We start from the raw sequence: 17464 nt of genomic DNA on the forward strand, positions 1-17464 counted from the left end.
TTGGCCTCTAAGCACTGTAAAGCTTTAGATCCACATCACAGGATTTAATTGGAGGCATTTTCATTAATGTTCAGTTCCAAGTGCTTTCTAATTTTATTTTCTTCTTTGATCCAGTAGTATACAGAAGCATATCTATTTTTTAAAAAAGTCATAAAATTGATTTCTTGCTTAATTACATTAAGATATAAAATTGTGTTCTCTTTGATATTTGTTGAAACTTGCTTTATGGGCTTTAACATTACTCATTTCTGATGTTCTATTTGTTCTTGCAGATAAGGTGCAATTTCCAATTCATGCTTTCTATTTTTTTTGTATGTTAATCAAATAAAACTTGTTAACTGCGCTCTGCAAATATCCTATATATTTACTGAGTGAACTTAAAATTATTGGCTTATATTTTCTTAATAACAAGCAAATACTGTATACTCAGGCATCAAATCCATCTGAGTTTCAGGTAGAAGCCACAAATTCTTTTTTTAAAAAAAATACTTTATTTATTTTTTTTGACAAAGAAAGAGAGACAGCGAGAGAGGGAACACAAGCAGGGGGAGTGGGAGAGGGAGAAGGAGGCTTCCCGCTGAGCAAGGAGGCTGATATGGGGCCAGATCCCTGGGATCATGACCTGAGCCGGAGGCAGATGCTTAAGGACTGAGCCACCCAGGGACCCTGAAGCCACAAATTCTTAAAGAAAAAAAAGTTCTACCTAGAATCAAGCAGATAGAAGTGATGTCTTATTGTCTACCTCAGCAATTTTTTCACTTAGTCTACCATTTGTCTAATTGTGTAGCCCTTTTCCCACTCTGGCTTTATGCTGGGGTCTTCAAACTACTCACTCCCTTTTCTGTGTGTCACCTACAGCTATAGGCACCTGGGAGAACAGATGTTTTCAGGGCATCCAGCACCTTTGGTGATTCCTCAACCTCCCAGACTCTTTCTCTAGCTTTATTCTTGGATTTAGAGAATTTTCTCACTTTCTTATAAGGTTACTAATTCACTTTAAATGCTGTTTTAAAACATTTTTTTCCGGCATTATGGAGTACTTTGCATGTGTGCTGGTGTTCTTCCAATATATATTTCTTACCTCACTCATCTCTCTCTTTCTCAGGGTCTCATGTTCTTGCTCACTCTTATTTCATAAAGGCTACGTACTCTTACATCCTTAACCATGCAAACAACATTTTTCCTCCTCATTACTGTAATAAGTTTTCACTGATTTACCTGCCTTCTGAATTGACATGCTATTTTATTTCCTTTGTCTCACAGTGTCTTTAAAATGGATTCCATTTTCCTCCTTTTTACTTATTTTTGGATATAGAATATTCCATTGAGCCTGACCTGGTCTTTGCCAACAGACAGACTGGTTGAATTGTCTTCGGCCCTCTTGTCTGTCCACTCGTGTGCTAGCCAAATCCCCTTCACAGATTTTAAGATCTAGCTGGCTTTGGCTCTTGTGGTTGCTTAGGGCTCCTTCCCATACTCTGAATAAAAGGAGTTCAAGAAAACCTACAGTTCAAAGTATTGTCAGGGCTGCTATTCCTGCCATGTCCTTGTCTAACAACATTTCATGATATAAAGGAGCCGTTATCTGTTCTCTTCTTTCTTCTTTTCTCCAATTCCCTGCTCAGTTTTTATTTTATTTTATTTTATTTTATTTTATTTCATTTCGATTGCTTGTAGATAAGGGGAGAGTACTTACAAATTATTTTAGAAGCAGTGCTGTAGAGGATAAATAGGAGGGCAGCTTTAACTACAAAACAGAACAATGGAGAGAACTATTACCCAGTTTTGTGACTAAAATGTGCGGCATGCGGGTGATCTCCTATAGGTATTGCGAAAATGCATATTCTTGGGCCTTTTCAGACCTTCTGAGTCAGAATCTCAGGGTGGGGGTGGAGAGTGAAGCCCGAGAATCCACATTTTAACAATTCTCTAGATGACCGGGATGTACCCTGAATTCTGGGAACCACTGGTGTGGACCTATGATTTCTCAGGAGGGTGAATAGTAAAGATGGACGAAGCACCTACATTTTTCTTTTTAAGATTTGATTTATTTATTAGAGAGAGATCACAAGTAGGCAGAGAGAGAGAGAGAGAGAGAGAGAGAAAAGCAGGCTTCCTGCTGAGCAGAGAGCCCGATGTGGGACTCGATCCCAGGACCCTGAGATCATGATCTGAGCTGAAGGCAGCGGCTTAATCCACTGAACCACCCAGGCACCCGAAGCACCTACCTTTTTAAAACAGCACATGGCAGGGATGGATTATTGTTGAATTTCCCATCCAGTCACATTAATATGGTAGGAAAAATAGTCCTTCTGGACTCTGGAAAAAAGACTAACAATCAATACTAGTTTTTGGTAGTGTGGTTTTAAAAAAGTAGATGACTAGTTATTTCAGTGAGAATTTGAAATTACACAGAGGTTGTGAGAGACATCTTTTAAAACCAAAGACTGCTGGTTAATCTTTCAAACATTGCTGAGGTTGACTTTCTCTAATTCAGACTCATTGCCACCCGCAGGCGCTCATTACTGCAAGCAGAGACTATATCCTTACTACCACATAGCCAGAATTTGATGCTTCCTTTGTTCCTTACTCAATTTGTAATTCATTTCACACCTAAAACATGATGGAAACATCCAGTGGCTATGCAATCTGCCGATATGAGGAGGTCCAACTTTCCAACTGCATCAAGCCAGTCAGATTCTTCATTGTATAATGTTTTCTTCCTTCTGTCGTTCTCCTGAGATTATGCCTTTCTCACCTGGCTGGTCTCATTGTCCCTGTCAGGACTTGCTTGTCAGGACTTTAAGCCTTTGCTCAAGCTCTGTACCCACTTCTTTGGTTAGCCAACTCTAAAGTAGCATTCCAGGTAAAGCTCAGGCATTATCTTCTCTCTGGCTCAAATTTTTCCTTTACACTGTAGATTTGTCACTCTAAGATATCTTCATTTTCCCATTTCCTGGAGGATAGTATGTAAACTCTTTTACCTCACATACAACATGGCCCCAATTTCTCTTCCTAGGCTTATCTCTACAAACTTTATGTACTTGACCTGCAGACACAGTGACTCACTCTCTGATTCTCAGTCTTGCCATGTATGTCCAGCTTTCTGTACCTTTGTATATGCTCTTCCTTCTGCCAGATACGATCTACCCTTTTCTCTACTTGAGAAACTCTCAAATATCCTCCAAGACCCATTTTAAACATTAAATTCTCTGTGAAACCTCACTGACCTCTTCCTGGTGAAGTACGTTACCCCAGAGTATCTTGAGTCTCAGTATCCTAAACATGGATCTCATTGTATCACAATTCTTCATTTGTAGCTTTGTCTTCAGTACTGGATGGTTGTACACAGTACCTAGGAGGGTACTGTTTATCCAACAGTTTCTTGAAAAATGTTGCCGAATGACTGAATGCTGTAACCTGTCTTGATTTCCCCATTGTCTCAACTCCAAGAGCTCTTAGTGCTTACATCAGTCATTTTGCTCGATTGCCTCACATTGTACTTCTACTCTCTCAGATGTGTGCCAGATTCCAGCAAGATTACATACAGGTGTCCTGATTAGGACTTCACTTTTCCAGCCTCAGTGCCTTCACCTGTAAAATAGAGGATAATAACAGTACCTCAGTCAAAGTTTGAAATGAAGTATTGCATTGAAGTGTTTAGCACAAGGCCTGGCACACAGTATGAACACCAACTGGGACAAACATTTCAAACAGCATTACACCTTGCATTCCCATCCTTTCCCCCAGCAGTCACATAGGGCTGTAGTGAAGATATGAGAGCATGCCCATGAAACTCTGTTGTCATGCATTATGCAAACATTGACTTTTACTTTCACTGTGTCCTCACTAGGCTAGAAGCCGGTTTCAACCTTCACCTCGTACTTCCTCAGCAAGATGCACAAAGCCTTAGCTAACTCAGCTTTTCTTTTACATCCTCCTATCACCTCTCAGCACCTGTCACAGGGTTGACATAGTAGGTGCTCCATATAAAGACAGTGTCAGATCCAGAATTACCAAGGTCTCTAGCTGCCCGGGAAGCCCTCTGCATTCTTTTTGTTTGCTGTTTGTTTTGTATTACTTGATTGAAACACTTTGCCTTATCAGTTCACTCCTGACATTTTGGAGATGCTGTATAGTTATATTAGGTTTAGTTTGCTTTGTGGTAGGACCTCTTCCGCCTTTGGGCATGTGTGACAGGGAGGCAGCTTTAGACAGTGTCCTACTTTTTCCCTCTTATTAAAGACCTAAGTTATATTTATAGAACTCTTCCACTGCAGAATGACTGAACAAGTGCTTGATTGGGGTCTTTTCTGACATTTTGGCAATTTTTTAGAAAAGATTATTTATCTATTTGATAGACAGAGATCACAAGTAGGCAGAGAGGCAGGCAGAGAGAGAAAGAGGAGGAAGCAGGCTCCCTGCTGAGCAGAGAGCCCGATGTGGGGCTCCATCCCAGGACCCTGGGATCATTACCTGAGCCAAAGGCAGAGGCTTAACCCACTGAGCCACCCAGGCGCCCCAGGCAATTTGTATATATCACTAAGATGTCACTTTTGCATTTAGAATATAAGATGAAATATATTTAATGTAAGAATATATATAATATAATAAGAAATGTAAGATGAAAACATGAATGCATGATGAAATAGATATAGAAATACAAATCTAGAAAACAAACCAACCAACAAACCAACTTAGTGAACTGACTAAGGCAAAGTGTTTCAATCAAGTAATACAAAACAAACACCTCACGGAAGGACAGGTAAGGTTACAGTGAATCGAAATCGGTGAAAGTTCCCACAATCTGGAGAATAGGGACGCAATTTCTGAAAGGGACTTGAAGCAACGTACAGGGGAGCGCAATATAGTTAAGTCTGGGCCATTACCCAAGAAAAAAGACTTGCCTCTTAAGAGTCACACCATTCAACGGTCCTAAAACCCTTCGGCACTCCCCGAACTCCGAGTTTACGCGACTGCAGGGCAAGGACTGGAGACCGGCCTGGGAAACCCAGGTGAACCGACGCAGGTGCGGGCCAGACTAGCCCTGGAGCCCAGGCCCCGCAGCTCCGCCGCACCGCCACCCGGGTGGCGGGCCGGGCTCAGCGCTCCGCCGCGCGGGCTCGTCCTGGGCCCCCGGCGGCGGGTGCGGGACCCCGGCGGCCGGTGCGGGCTCCTGCGACTCGCGCTCCGCAGGATGTGTCCGCCCGCGTGGGCCCGGCCGGCCCGACACCCGTGAGCCGGCCGCGCCGGGGGGAAGGAGTTTCCGGCGGACTCGGCGCGGTGCCGCTTCCTGTCCCTCTCGCCGCGCCGCCTCACGCTGCCCGTCCCGGACGCGGCTCGCGTGGGACCCGCTCCCCGGCCCCGGCGACACGCCCGGTGCCATGCAATCCCGGCTTTTGCTCTTCGGGGCGCCTGGCGGCCGCGGAGCCCCCGCAGCACGGCGCGTGCGGTTGCTCCTGCGACAGGTGGTGCGGGGCAGGCCCGGCGGCGACGGGCGGTGGTCAGAGGTCAGACTGCTGCATGCCGGGGCGGGAGCCGACACAGGTAACCCAGGGACGCCCCTACGGTCTGTGCTGGGGGGGCCCCTGCGCTCCTCCGCACCCCACTCCCTGCTGCGCCGCTGGGAAGAAGCGCTGCGGGGGGAAGCCCAGAGAGAGAGAGAGAGAGAGAGGTTCAAGTCCCGGTCGGTCTCGGGGCTGACTGCTGTGTAGTGCGAGGCCAGGCGCTTGCACTCTGGGCCTCTTCTGTAACCCGAGGGAGCCGCGCTAAGGTTTCTGATGACCTGGAATAGTGCATTCCCCTTCCTTCACTGCTTTTACTCCCAGGATGCTGATTTGGATTACAGTACTCTTGGGGTTAACGCAGCAGCCCTCAGGAGTTGTTGAAACCTGGGCTTGACCTTGCCCTCTGAGTCTCAAGGGCCTGGAAGCCGGGCTGTGTCCTGTTCCAGCCAGGGCTAGTGATGACATGGAAGTGTGCATTCTCGCCAAGGATCCCATCGTTACAGTGTTCTAAACGTATACACAAGCCTTTCTAACTTTTCCAGGGGTTTTCCTTTCTCGCAGCGCTCACATCTTATTGGAGCTGAACATCACAACTTAATTTTAAAACTCACGACTGTACAATTGAGTCATTGAGATCCAGAAGGGAAAAGTGACCTAAGACCACACAGCTAACAAGTGACTGCTTTAGAATCATATGCTCTAATTCCTAAGCTCAGGTTTTGGTTTTTGTTTCTTTGTTTTTTATTTTTTTTTTGGTTTGTCTTGCTTTGCTTTGTTTTTGTTTTGCTTGTTTGTTTGGATCTACCAGAGCTGGTTTTAGGAATCTTTTGTTGTTGTCGTATGTTGGAATTAGAGCATTTGTGCTGGTTAAGAGGAGGGATGTATGTTGTCGCAGCTCTTGAATGGCAGAGTGATTCTAAGCAAGATATCAGTGTCACTGTTGCTTAGAATAATGGAGCTTTTTTACTAGGAAGGTGCAGGTTTCATTGTTCCTCTTGCAACTCTGCCCCAATAATTTTCCTTACCAGGAAGTTTAGGTCCCATACAGTTCGTTCATTCTTTCTTTCTTCCATCGTTCGTTCATTCATTCAACAAATGGTTTTTTTCTTTCTCCTATGTGGAGTTGTGATTTCAAATTTTGCCCCTTTATCTGTTATTGGGACTTCTGTGATGTTTATTTATTTGTTAGAGGTTTTTGTGTGTTTGTTGCTTCTTTGTTGTAGAAATCAGAGAGGACAAGGGTAGAAGTGCAGTGTAATCTCTAACTTAGGTTTTGGAGTGAAACACACAGGTCAGCGTTAAAAAAAAATGGGTTGGAGTCCATTTTTGCATTGTCTGGATCTGGATCTGGTGGGTGGGCTACTCAATTTTGGGTCCCAGTTTTCTTTTCTTTGCTTTTTAAAATTATGTTCAGTTAGCCAACATATAGTATATCATTAGTTTTTGATATAGTGGTCAACAATTCATTACTTGCGTATAACAACACCCCGTGTTCATCACACAGCAGGTGTTGTGTCCCAGTTTTCTCAACTGTAAAATGAGGATAAGGAGAGTATATTTGATAGGATTGTTATGAGGATTTACTTATTTCATGTAATTCCTGCCACATATTAATGTTCAGTAAAAGTTAACTTCTTTATAATTCTTTATATCTCTGTATGTTCAGCTATATGGGAGTTGTTTTGTTTTCTTGGCTTTAGATGAAATGAAACCCGTTTCTTTAGGTCTAGAACTGTCACAGCTAGCTGGGTGGACATGTGGAAAAAAGTTAATGATATGAACTTAAAAAATTGTTCCTTGTACATGAATAATATATGTTGATTATAAAAACATTAAAAATGTCCTCAAAATTATGTCCAACAAGCCAAAGTACAAGGTTTGCTTCAAATGTGAGACTCATGATCACATTACAGACAACATACTAACTTTTTAGACTCAGTCACTGACCCTAGCAGGATCATACCAGGAGGAATAAATTGTGCTAAACCTACTTGCCTTGCTGTTGCAAGGTTGAAGGTAGGAGGACTATGGATGAATGCAGTTGGAACCTCACCAGAGATACAAACTCTATTAAAACAATTGAGAGCCAAGTAAACAGGAGGCAAGTGCTTGGCTATCCCGGTACATAATGTTGACCATGAAGGTTGGCCTGTGTCAGTTTGAACCAGAGGTCATACACCGATAAAACCACAAATAGCACTATGAGGCAATGAATTACAGTTTAGGTTGGAAAGATCCTCCCAGCTGCATACACACGTGACCAGTAACTCATCTCTCTGCATGTAGTTGACCTTGCTTGCTAGTGGTTTGGAAAAAGGGCAATAGGTACATAAATAGTAGATTTATGTTATCTACGGTTCTTGTCTCTCCTGGATTGTATGTATGTCTTATTTGTCTTTATTTTCCTTTTGGTACCTGTCAACATTTTGTACGTAATAAGCATCCAGTGGCTTTTAATGCTAAAATTCATACAGGGAAGGAGCAGGAGAGGCAGGAATTGCCTTGTTGGCTTTCAAGATAGGAGCTTTATAAAGCCTTGTAAACAGAAGGAGAAAGTCATTTATGTTAAAAAAAAAAAATCCCCATACCTACAGCTTTTATCTTTTGCTGTTGGATAGTTTAAGAATCTGTAATTTGTAAATTCTTTATATCTCTTTATACTTCAATAAATAGTATTTCTCTTAGTTTTAGGAACAAAGAGATTTATAAGGCGGTTAGCTACTGCTAAGATTTCTTTTCCTTTCTTTTTCTTTTCTTTTTTTTTTTTTTTAACATTTATTTGTCAGAGAGAGAACACAAGCAGGGGGAGAGGCAGGCAGAGGGAGAGGGAGAAGCAGGCTCCCAGCGAAGCAAGGAACCTGATGGACAAGAGTTTTTCAATAAAGATTATTGGGTTTTCACAGATGGAGCCAAACGAGTTGGTTCAGTAGGACTCTGACATTAAATGGGTTTAGATATAAACCCATAAAGCAAAATCAAATGATAAACTTGGAAACATAATTGTATAAATCTACCATGACATGTTTAATACTGTCATTTAATACCATTATTATTAAAAGAATTCACTATTTTATCATTATGAATTTATGTATGAAATACATTTGCTTAAGGAAATATTTAAAAATGCTTTTTGTATAAGAAATTTGTGCTCATTATAGGAAAGTGAGATACAAATCCCCTAAGACCTAATTCTCTCATGCAGAGTCATAATTGTCAACTTTTTGGTGTTAATATTAGCAGATTTTGTAAAAATACATATAATATTTATTTATATAAATATACATTTCCTTTTAAAAAATGGGATCATGTATGTTTTATAATTTATTCTTAACCATTATTGTGAACATATTAACAAAGTGATAAATACTGCTATACATGATTAAGTATATATTAAGCTCATGTAATTATATTATTTTACCAGTTTCCCATTCTTAAACATCCAGGTTGTCTACTTTTTTAAATTTATTTGTTTTTTAAAGTAATCTCTACACCCAGTGTGGGGCTTAAACTCAGACCCCGAGATCAAGAGCCAGATACTCTACCATTGAGCCAGCCAGGTGCTGTAGGTAATCTATTTTTAAATATATAAAAAATACAAAAGACATCTATCCATCCATGATGCATTTTTTTGTGTGTGTGACTTTAAGATTAGATTCTTGGGCTTCAATAGAATTAATCACTTTAGGGAGGGGAATAGGGAACTTCTGCTTTAACTGAGAAATACAGTATACAGGGAAAAACTCCACTATGTTTCAGTCTTAGCTCTGTATTTAGTAGGTATTGAGCTTTGGGAAAATTATTAACTACCCTCAACCTGTAACAGGTTATTGTGACTCTGAGGACACTGTGACCCTTGTATATTAAATAATTTAGCAGTAAAATCCTGAAAGAGATGTTACCTAATAAATTGTTAGGAAGATCTGTGTTGTAGGAACATGCAGACTAACCTGGAATTTGCTGATGTATTTGGTTTTCTCTTGGGTCTAATTTTTGTATTTAAAAAAAATGGTGACACTAAATTAGTGGTTTTTAACCGAGAGTGATTCCCTTTACTCAGGGGAAAACGTGTATAGAAAAACATGGTTTACATGGGCGGGAGGTCCAATGGTTGTAGGCTAGATACAGGATGTTCAAATATTTTTAGGGTTTTCTCTGCCTTTCCCTGTGGTTCCCCCACTTTCCACTCTCCATTTGTTAGATTTGCTTTTTGCTGTATTGGTTTCAGTGTCTGCCAGGATTTCTTCAAGTAGTAGGAGTGAGAGCCCCAGATTTTGATTGTCCTTACAGTTCACACTGTTAGAAGAGGAGAGAACATCTTTTCCTGTGAGATCTGACAAAAACCCTTGTGAGAACAACTATTGGCCAATCTTGGATCCTGTGCCTAAACCAGTCATTGTGGCCAGTGGAATGTTCTGGTAACTGTTGTGCGTGATACTTATTTCTGGAGGCTTTGGTGCAGGGGTAAAGGGTGGGATGAGTGGTACTCTACCCAAACCAAATGGGTTGGGTTTCCCCACTGGAGAGAGGGATTCCATTGTCAAAAGGAGAAAGAATATTGAGCAGGTAAAACAAAACAGCTGTCTGGTAAAAATCAAGTACATAATATCCAAAGGGGTTAGTATAAGAATAGTATTATTTAAAATATACTATTGATTATTGTTTGAATATCAAAATTATTTTCTGAGAAACCGTTGGGAAATTCCTTTAATTAGGATCATTGCAAGTGATAAAAGCAAGCCTTATTACTCTAAATGAGCCTTAAATTTAATTTCATTTGGGAGCTTTTATCTTTTGGATTCTTTTCAGGGCTTTCAATTTTCAAGTCCATACTTTCTATGCCTGAATAAAATATATATCACTTTGTTGGTAGTAGTATTTATGTGATAGTTTGTGCTATACAGGATTTAGGTTAATCTGAGTTATGTGTGGTTATTTTTTTACATTATTTGTATTAATAAATGTAATTAAATGTTATACAGCATATTTTATAACAATCTGTACTTGTTAATTCCTTCTTGTTATTCTAATATTTTCCATTATCTTATTAACTAAAATCTTTTTTAAATTTTTTTTTTAAGATTTATTTATTTATTTATTTGACAGAGAGATAGATCCCAAGTAGGCAAAGAGGCAGGCAGAGAGAGAGAGAGGGAAGCAGGCTCCCTGCTGAGCAGAGAGCCCAATGCGGGGCTCGATCCCAGGACCGGGATCACGACCTGAGCCGAAGGCAGAGGCCCAACCCACTGAGCCACCCAGGTGCCCCTAAAATCTTTTTTAAAAATGATTGCATTTAACCAAAATAGTGTATTTGAGGAATGGTATACATTAGTCTCCTCTGCATAAGTTGTGTTACCTATTGTGTTATAAGTATCTTCAATTCTCTTTAGATTAGTACTTATACTACTTTATTCAAATGAATTCTTTACAAATGACTTGATTTCTGAGCATTTTGAAAGATAGGCTGTTCTCAAAGAATACAGAAAATGGGTGAACTAAGGCTTAAAACAATACTCAAGAAAACAGTATTTAATTAAAAGCTATAATCATTCATTCACATATTCATTTATCAAACATTTATTGAACACCTGCTTGGTTAAAGATATTATTTTTGGCACTATGAGTACAAAGGTGATTAAAACCTGGGCTCTGCCCACAAAATGCTATGGTCTTACAGACTGAACATTTTTCTCACTTCTCTCTTAAAAGGATTTTGCAAATATGTATCCCTTTGTATATTTTGAAGTTGATATCTAGAAATTTTCCTGATAAGAATAAATGGTTCCAGAGTATGGTGTTTTCAGTGTGTTGTAAATATTGACATTTAAAACAAAAATTGCTAACAGTCAAAGTGTATCTTTTAAATGGAATCAGAATACCCTAGTAATTTGTTAGCCACTATCTCTGTTTTGAAAAATAAAGAGCTCTTACTTAACTGTCAGAAAGTTTACGTTATTTTTATCTTCTTGAATTTGTATTTCAATTACACTTACTCCTCATAATTTTATCTTAATATTTTTTCTTGAAATGTTTTGTCTTTATTGTATTTTTCTGCAACAAAAAAAATCTAATGTTAAAACACGTCATTACAATTATGAAAGCACAGTTGTTCAAAAGAATATCAATATGTTTCAAATTTCTAAAAAACATAAAATTTTATGGAAACATACCTGTTAATAACATGAGTGGTGCTTTCTCCCAGTTAAATATTAATTAGCGTAATTAATAGTCCCTAATTGTATATTAATTATTGCTGCAGTATGAACTTTGATATATAAGTTTTGATATATCACTATTGCTCAATTCTTTGTAGACTTTTTACTTATGAGCCAAAAATAGTATGTTGATTAACTATCAAAAATGTTGTTTTTAGTTATCTATCAACTGACAACTTGATTATAGCCTTTTCAGCTTTGTTCATAGCAAAGAATTGGAAACCACATGACTTGCATGTAGAGTTGCTGACCTAGCCAGTAGAATCACTCCTGCCTCCATTTCTGGGAGGTTCACTAAGAAGGCTTTACCAAAATTTATCAAATGGCTGTGGTTATTTCCTCCCAAAGAGGCTGCTTGTTTAGTCTAATGTATTCAGAAAGAGTTGATAAAATTAACCCTTCATTCATCAGACCTTTGCCAATATAGTTGGTTTTTTCTTTTTCTTTTTTTTTTTGAGAAAATGCTTCTCTCACATGTTTAAATACTTTTTCATCAAATTTTAGTTTTTATAATTTAAAAAGATAATCTGTAACTATCAATTCAGTCAGCTAAATTAGAGTTTCTGACAGAAAAAAGATTTTTCCTTTTAGTTCAAATGACTCTTAATATATACTTTAAGGAATGTTTTAAAAGCCACTGAAAGACGAAATGCCACATTTTATAGGCTGGATTACTAGATACAATAAAAACAAGAATAAAGCAATCTAGTAGTTACATTTTTAAATTACCTATTTCATAATATATGGTTGTATAATTTTGTTCTTTAATATAATTTATAGTAAGTATTAAAATAAGTTATTTACATAATGAGGACTATGGTAGAAGACATAGTATTGTTCTCTTAAATGTGTAGTGAACTTTGTTTATGGGCTTTAGAGAACAGTTAAAGTCATGTATAAAAATCGGAAATAAATTAGTCAGTTTTAGACCTCATGATCAAACTTTTGACATTGTATTTAGTGACATGAAAACTAACTGGTTCAGAAGCTAGTGTAGAACATTTTCATAGTAAGAGTTAGAAAACAATCGTTATATAAGATAAGGAATGACTGTCATCAGAATGAATATTTCATGATGACATTTGAGAATAAATTTTTAACTACCTTTTTGAAAGATAAACATCTGGTCTGAAGGAAACATGTAAAAGTTTTCTCTGTGGTTTTTATCCAGTGTATTGTGAACAGTTCAATAGTGTTGAAAACTATTTCAGTTATATGGAAATGGATCAGCATCAATATATGTACTGCTTCAAATGTTCAGAGGTGCCTTTGTGCGTGTGTTCATATGAAGAGTGTGTTCTCAAGATAAATGTTGAGAAAAGCTGAAAAACAGCTTACCTTCCATATGTGAAAAGCCAGTTTTTGAAGCTTTCTCTGCTTTGCAGTCTGAGCTCTCTCATCTTGGACTTTTTGACCATATAAACCCTCACTTCCCTACCCTGCTATGTACTATATCTGACACAGGCCAAAACAGACCAGTCATTTCTAAAGCTACTCTTCACTTTTAGTAGGCATTTGTAAGACATGGAGAAACTATTCCCAGGCAGGTGTATGTTAATTTGAATAATTTTTAAAAGAGACCTCTCCTAAACCATAATGTAATATGCCTCATTTATTTAGTCCCCTGGAGCAATGCAACATCCACCAGAGAGAAATAAGTGGGAGGGTTCCTGAAAGGGCCTGTGGGAATGGAGAACCTGCAGGTCCAGTCCTCAGTTAAATCTGTGTTCAGGAGAACACCCGGAAGTGAGGATCTGGAAAACTGATCTCCTTGAGACTTCCGTGCTCTGTACCTTTAGAAATCATGTACCCTAATTTAAAGACAATTATCGTAGTGGAATAGTAGTCAGTAATTGTAATACAGTGTGAGAAGCATGAACCAGATACTATGCTAGCAGAAAGACAGGAATGGGATTCTTTTTTTTTTTTTTTTAAGATTGTATTTATTTATTTATTTGACAGACAGGGATAACAAGTAGACAGGCAGGCAGAGAGAGAGAGGAGGAAGCAGGCTCCCTGCAGAGCAGAGAGCCCGATGTGGGGCTTGATCCCAGGACCCTGAGATCATGACCTGAGCTGAGGGCAGAGGCTTAACCCACTGAGCCACCCAGGCGCCCCAGGAATGGGATTCTTGATGGTGGTAGAGAGCATGCAGAAGGAAAAGTTAGGGAAAGTTCAATGGGGAGATGAGGATATTTGAGGAGTAGTTGTCTGAAGCAAGATGGGTATGACAGAGATGTGGAAGACCTTTCAGGCCGGGGATAAAGCATCAGTTACTGAGATAGGAATATACGGGGTAGACCTGGTTGGAGTTGGTTGGACAACATACAACAGAAAATCTGGAGTTCTGTTTTTCTGGTATTAAAGTTATCTCTGGAATATATAAATATCATGTCCAGTAGCTTACTGATAGGTATGGAACTCGGGAGAGAAATCTGAGCCAAAGGAGACATTTAAGACTTAGTTGTACAGAAGTCAGGTTGGGACATTGGCATGGATAAGATGGTTCAGGAGAAGCATAGCATGGCAACAGAAGGTGGCTAGAAATATCAACATGGAGGCAGGAAGGACAAATGTCATTTTTCTCTTTGCCTGCAGCCAACATGACTAATCGATCCCTGTCCTATTTCTTAAAAAGTCTAATTTCCATTGTGATTGCTTCTTTGAATTTTTTAGAAGCCTTTTGCTTGATTTCCAAATGTTCAAAAACTTCCCAGTTATCTTTTTGTTACTCATTTTTAATTCCATTTTGATCAGAAAACATACTTTGTATGATTTCAGTCCTTTGAAATTTGTTAAGATTTGCTTTGTGATCCAGCGTAAGATCTAGTTGGTGAATGTTTCATGTGCATTTAAAAAGAATTCTGTATTCTGTCCTTGTTGGGTATAATGTTCAGTAAAGGTCATTTATATTTAGTGGTTAATAGTGTTTTCAAATCTTCCTATCCCATTTTCCAATTGATCTTAGCCAGAGGCTGAGAAGTGATTATTCTTACTTTTCTCTCCTTCTATTTCTTTTTCTTGCTCTTCCATCAGCTACTGAGATATATTGAAATATCAAAGTATGGTGGTGGATTTATCTCGTTCTACTTTTAGTTCTGAAGTTTTGTTTCATATTTATCCCCCAGCTTACTCTTTGCTGGGTCACCATCATAGATTTGCTGTGTTCATCCACAAAGGGTCACAGTCCTTTTTAGGAAGCTTTCTACTTACTCCCTCTGCTTGCACTAGGCCCCTTGAGGCCTGGTGGTGGTAGTGGCTTTCTGTTACTGCTGGTCCCAGGGACCTGAGCTATCCTTGCTGGTTTTTGTAAACTCTGCCCCACCTTCACAAATGGTTCTTTTATTGTGCAGCTTGAATGTACCGTTTTTTTGTTGGGCTCCTGATTGATAAATGGATATGTTTAGGAAAAACACTTCAGTCAGTAGGAAAAACCTGAAATGAGTATGTGTCTGACATATTCAAGGAATAGTTAGGAGACCAGGTGGCTGGAGTAGAATAATTTGGGAGGACACTGGCAGGAGATGAAGTAAGAGAGAAGATGGAGGAGCCAGATCAGTATAGCCCTTGGGCCATTGCAACAATGAAGATTGAGTGAGAACTTGCATTACTTGACTCCTATTTTATTTTGATCACTGTGGCTGCTCTGTTGAGAATTAGCTTCAGGTGCAAGGGTTGAGACAGATCTGTCAAGTGGGTAGGAGTTATTGCTGTTTGAATGAGAAAATAAGTCTAAGTAACCACAGACCTTTAACTGGCTTGGGTCAACATTGTGGTGCTAGAGAATATGGTGAGAGGCCGATGATAATAGATACATCTTAAAGACAGAGTCTGTGGATTTTTCTGAGGAGGCTAGAGAGAAAAGTTAAGAATGGCTGTAAGATTTCTGGTCTGAACCCCTGGAGGTATTGAGCTGCCGTTAGCAGAATGGGGGAATACTGTGGGTAGAGCATATTTTGTTGGAAAAGTTTTGAGTATGTCAGGTTTAACATATTTTAGGCATCTCACTGTCTGTTGGTATCCATGTTTGGAATTATGCGGTCTGGGTTAGTGGAATAAATTTGAGAGCCAGGTATATGTTAGTTGCCTGAAAGGTGTAAGACTAGATGAGCTTATCCGGAAGAGGTGATAGGTGGAATAGAAAAGAGGCCGGAAAAGAGGATGTTGAGGAAAGGTAGAGCAAGCAAGGAAGACCTGGAATCATGGTGAGGTAGGAAGGAAACAGAGGAGGAGAGGAGCTGGGAGAGGGAGAGAAAGGGAGAAAGAGGCAGAATCCTCTGTGGTATAAGTGTTGAAAGGAGGCGGGGCCCCGGTTTTTCCCTGCCAAGTCGGGGCAGCCAGGCTGTGGGTAGTAACCTAGGCTTGGCCAATGAAATGCCCGGCCCAGGACTTTGAGTCATAAGGGAATGATGCAGAGTTTAGCACAGTTTCCCTGTGGCAGGGTCCTTACTAGAAGATGGATCTCTAGACTAAAGATGAGTCATGATTTCTATAACTTAAATAGTGTTTTCCCAACTTTTCTACAGGTTTGAAAAATATCAAAATGAAATGGGGGAAAATGTTGTCCTCTGGTCGTGGCATCCCTGGTGTGGATCTAGTGGTGCCGGGGGTGGTGTCTCAGTGAGCCTGTCCTGGAGTGTGACTTTGTGTGACTGCTCTGTTTCTCCATTGCCTTCCCTGCCATGCTGTGGAATAGTTACTAAGCCGAGGTTTTCTGTCACCCTCGCTCTCTGTGAGTTCCCTCACATAACCGCTGTCACCGCAACTCCAATGACTTTTTTACTAAGCTAGTTTGAGATGGAGTTTCTGCTAAAGAAGTTATATGAAATAACTTGGGGGAACCACAGGTTACTTCGAGTCAAGGTTACTGTATCTTCGAGTCAGGTTACTTCATACTTTATGAAGTAACATAAAGAATGTGTCTATAACAATATTTGCCAAGTAACCGGTATTCAATAAGTATTAGCTGATGTCTAGACTAATTTAGAGGAAAAGTCCTTTGATTTACACTCTAAACATACATGTTTTCTGTATTGGAAAGTATAAGTATACCTGTGTTTTTTTTTTTAAACCTTTTTTTTTTAAGATTTTATTTATTTATTTGACAGAGAGAGATCACAAGTAGATGGAGAGAGTGGCAGGCAGAGAGAGAGAGAGGGAAGCAGGCTCCCTGCTGAGCAGAGAGCCCGATATGGGACTCGATCCCAGGACCCTGAGATCGTGACCTGAGCCGAAGGCAGCGGCTGAACCCACTGAGCCACCCAGGCGCCCAGTATACCTGTGTTTTACACAATGTTTTCTCTCAACTTGCCACATAGCTGTAATACATTTCTTTATCTATAATTATATATATATATATATATATATATATATATATATATATATTTTTTTTTTTTTTTTTTTTTTTTTTTTTTTTTTTTTTTTCAACAGGGTTACAAATTTCCTCACTTGTGAAGCCTCTGTCTCACATGGTTATTCTGGAAATGTATAAAGTACTTAGAAGATAGTAATCATTCAAAAAATGTTGGCTGCTTTTGTTACTATTACAGTGATTTTAAGGCCTTAGTCTCTCCATGTTACCTAACTAGCTCCCAGCTGGCAATGTTGAAAGTTGTGTTTTATACAGCTACTTTTTCTAAGTGTCATTGAGCCCTTTCTAAGTGAAGTCCCAGGTGCAGATGGGATCTCTATATTTATTCTACTGTGGGAGAGAACAAAGCAGAGAGGGTTTGGTTTAGTCCTACA

The 17464-nt window shown here is 39.4% G+C and overlaps 1 protein-coding gene and 1 long non-coding RNA gene across 2 annotated transcripts in view; one reads left to right on the plus strand and one right to left on the minus strand.

Moving 5' to 3' along the window:
• Window positions 1-2026: 2026 nt before the first annotated feature.
• Window positions 2027-3674, minus strand: LOC309849102. The gene is made up of 2 exons (XR_014303487.1): window positions 3231-3674; window positions 2027-2319 (listed from the first exon to the last, which is right to left on the minus strand). It is a non-coding gene; the product is annotated as an uncharacterized lncRNA (long non-coding RNA).
• A 1238-nt stretch (window positions 3675-4912) lies between these two features.
• The window catches only part of VWA8 (von Willebrand factor A domain containing 8), a 322462-nt gene continuing 309910 nt past the window's right edge, over window positions 4913-17464 (plus strand). Inside the window, exon 1 of the mRNA XM_082701350.1 lies at window positions 4913-5547. Within this exon, the coding sequence (XP_082557476.1) occupies window positions 5385-5547 (163 nt within the window). The 5' untranslated portion in view covers window positions 4913-5384. The remainder of the gene's footprint in view (window positions 5548-17464) is intronic.

The sequence above is a fragment of the Mustela nivalis genome, assembly GCF_964662115.1.
Source record: "Mustela nivalis genome assembly, chromosome: 15".
NCBI classification, from domain to species: domain Eukaryota; kingdom Metazoa; phylum Chordata; class Mammalia; order Carnivora; family Mustelidae; genus Mustela; species Mustela nivalis.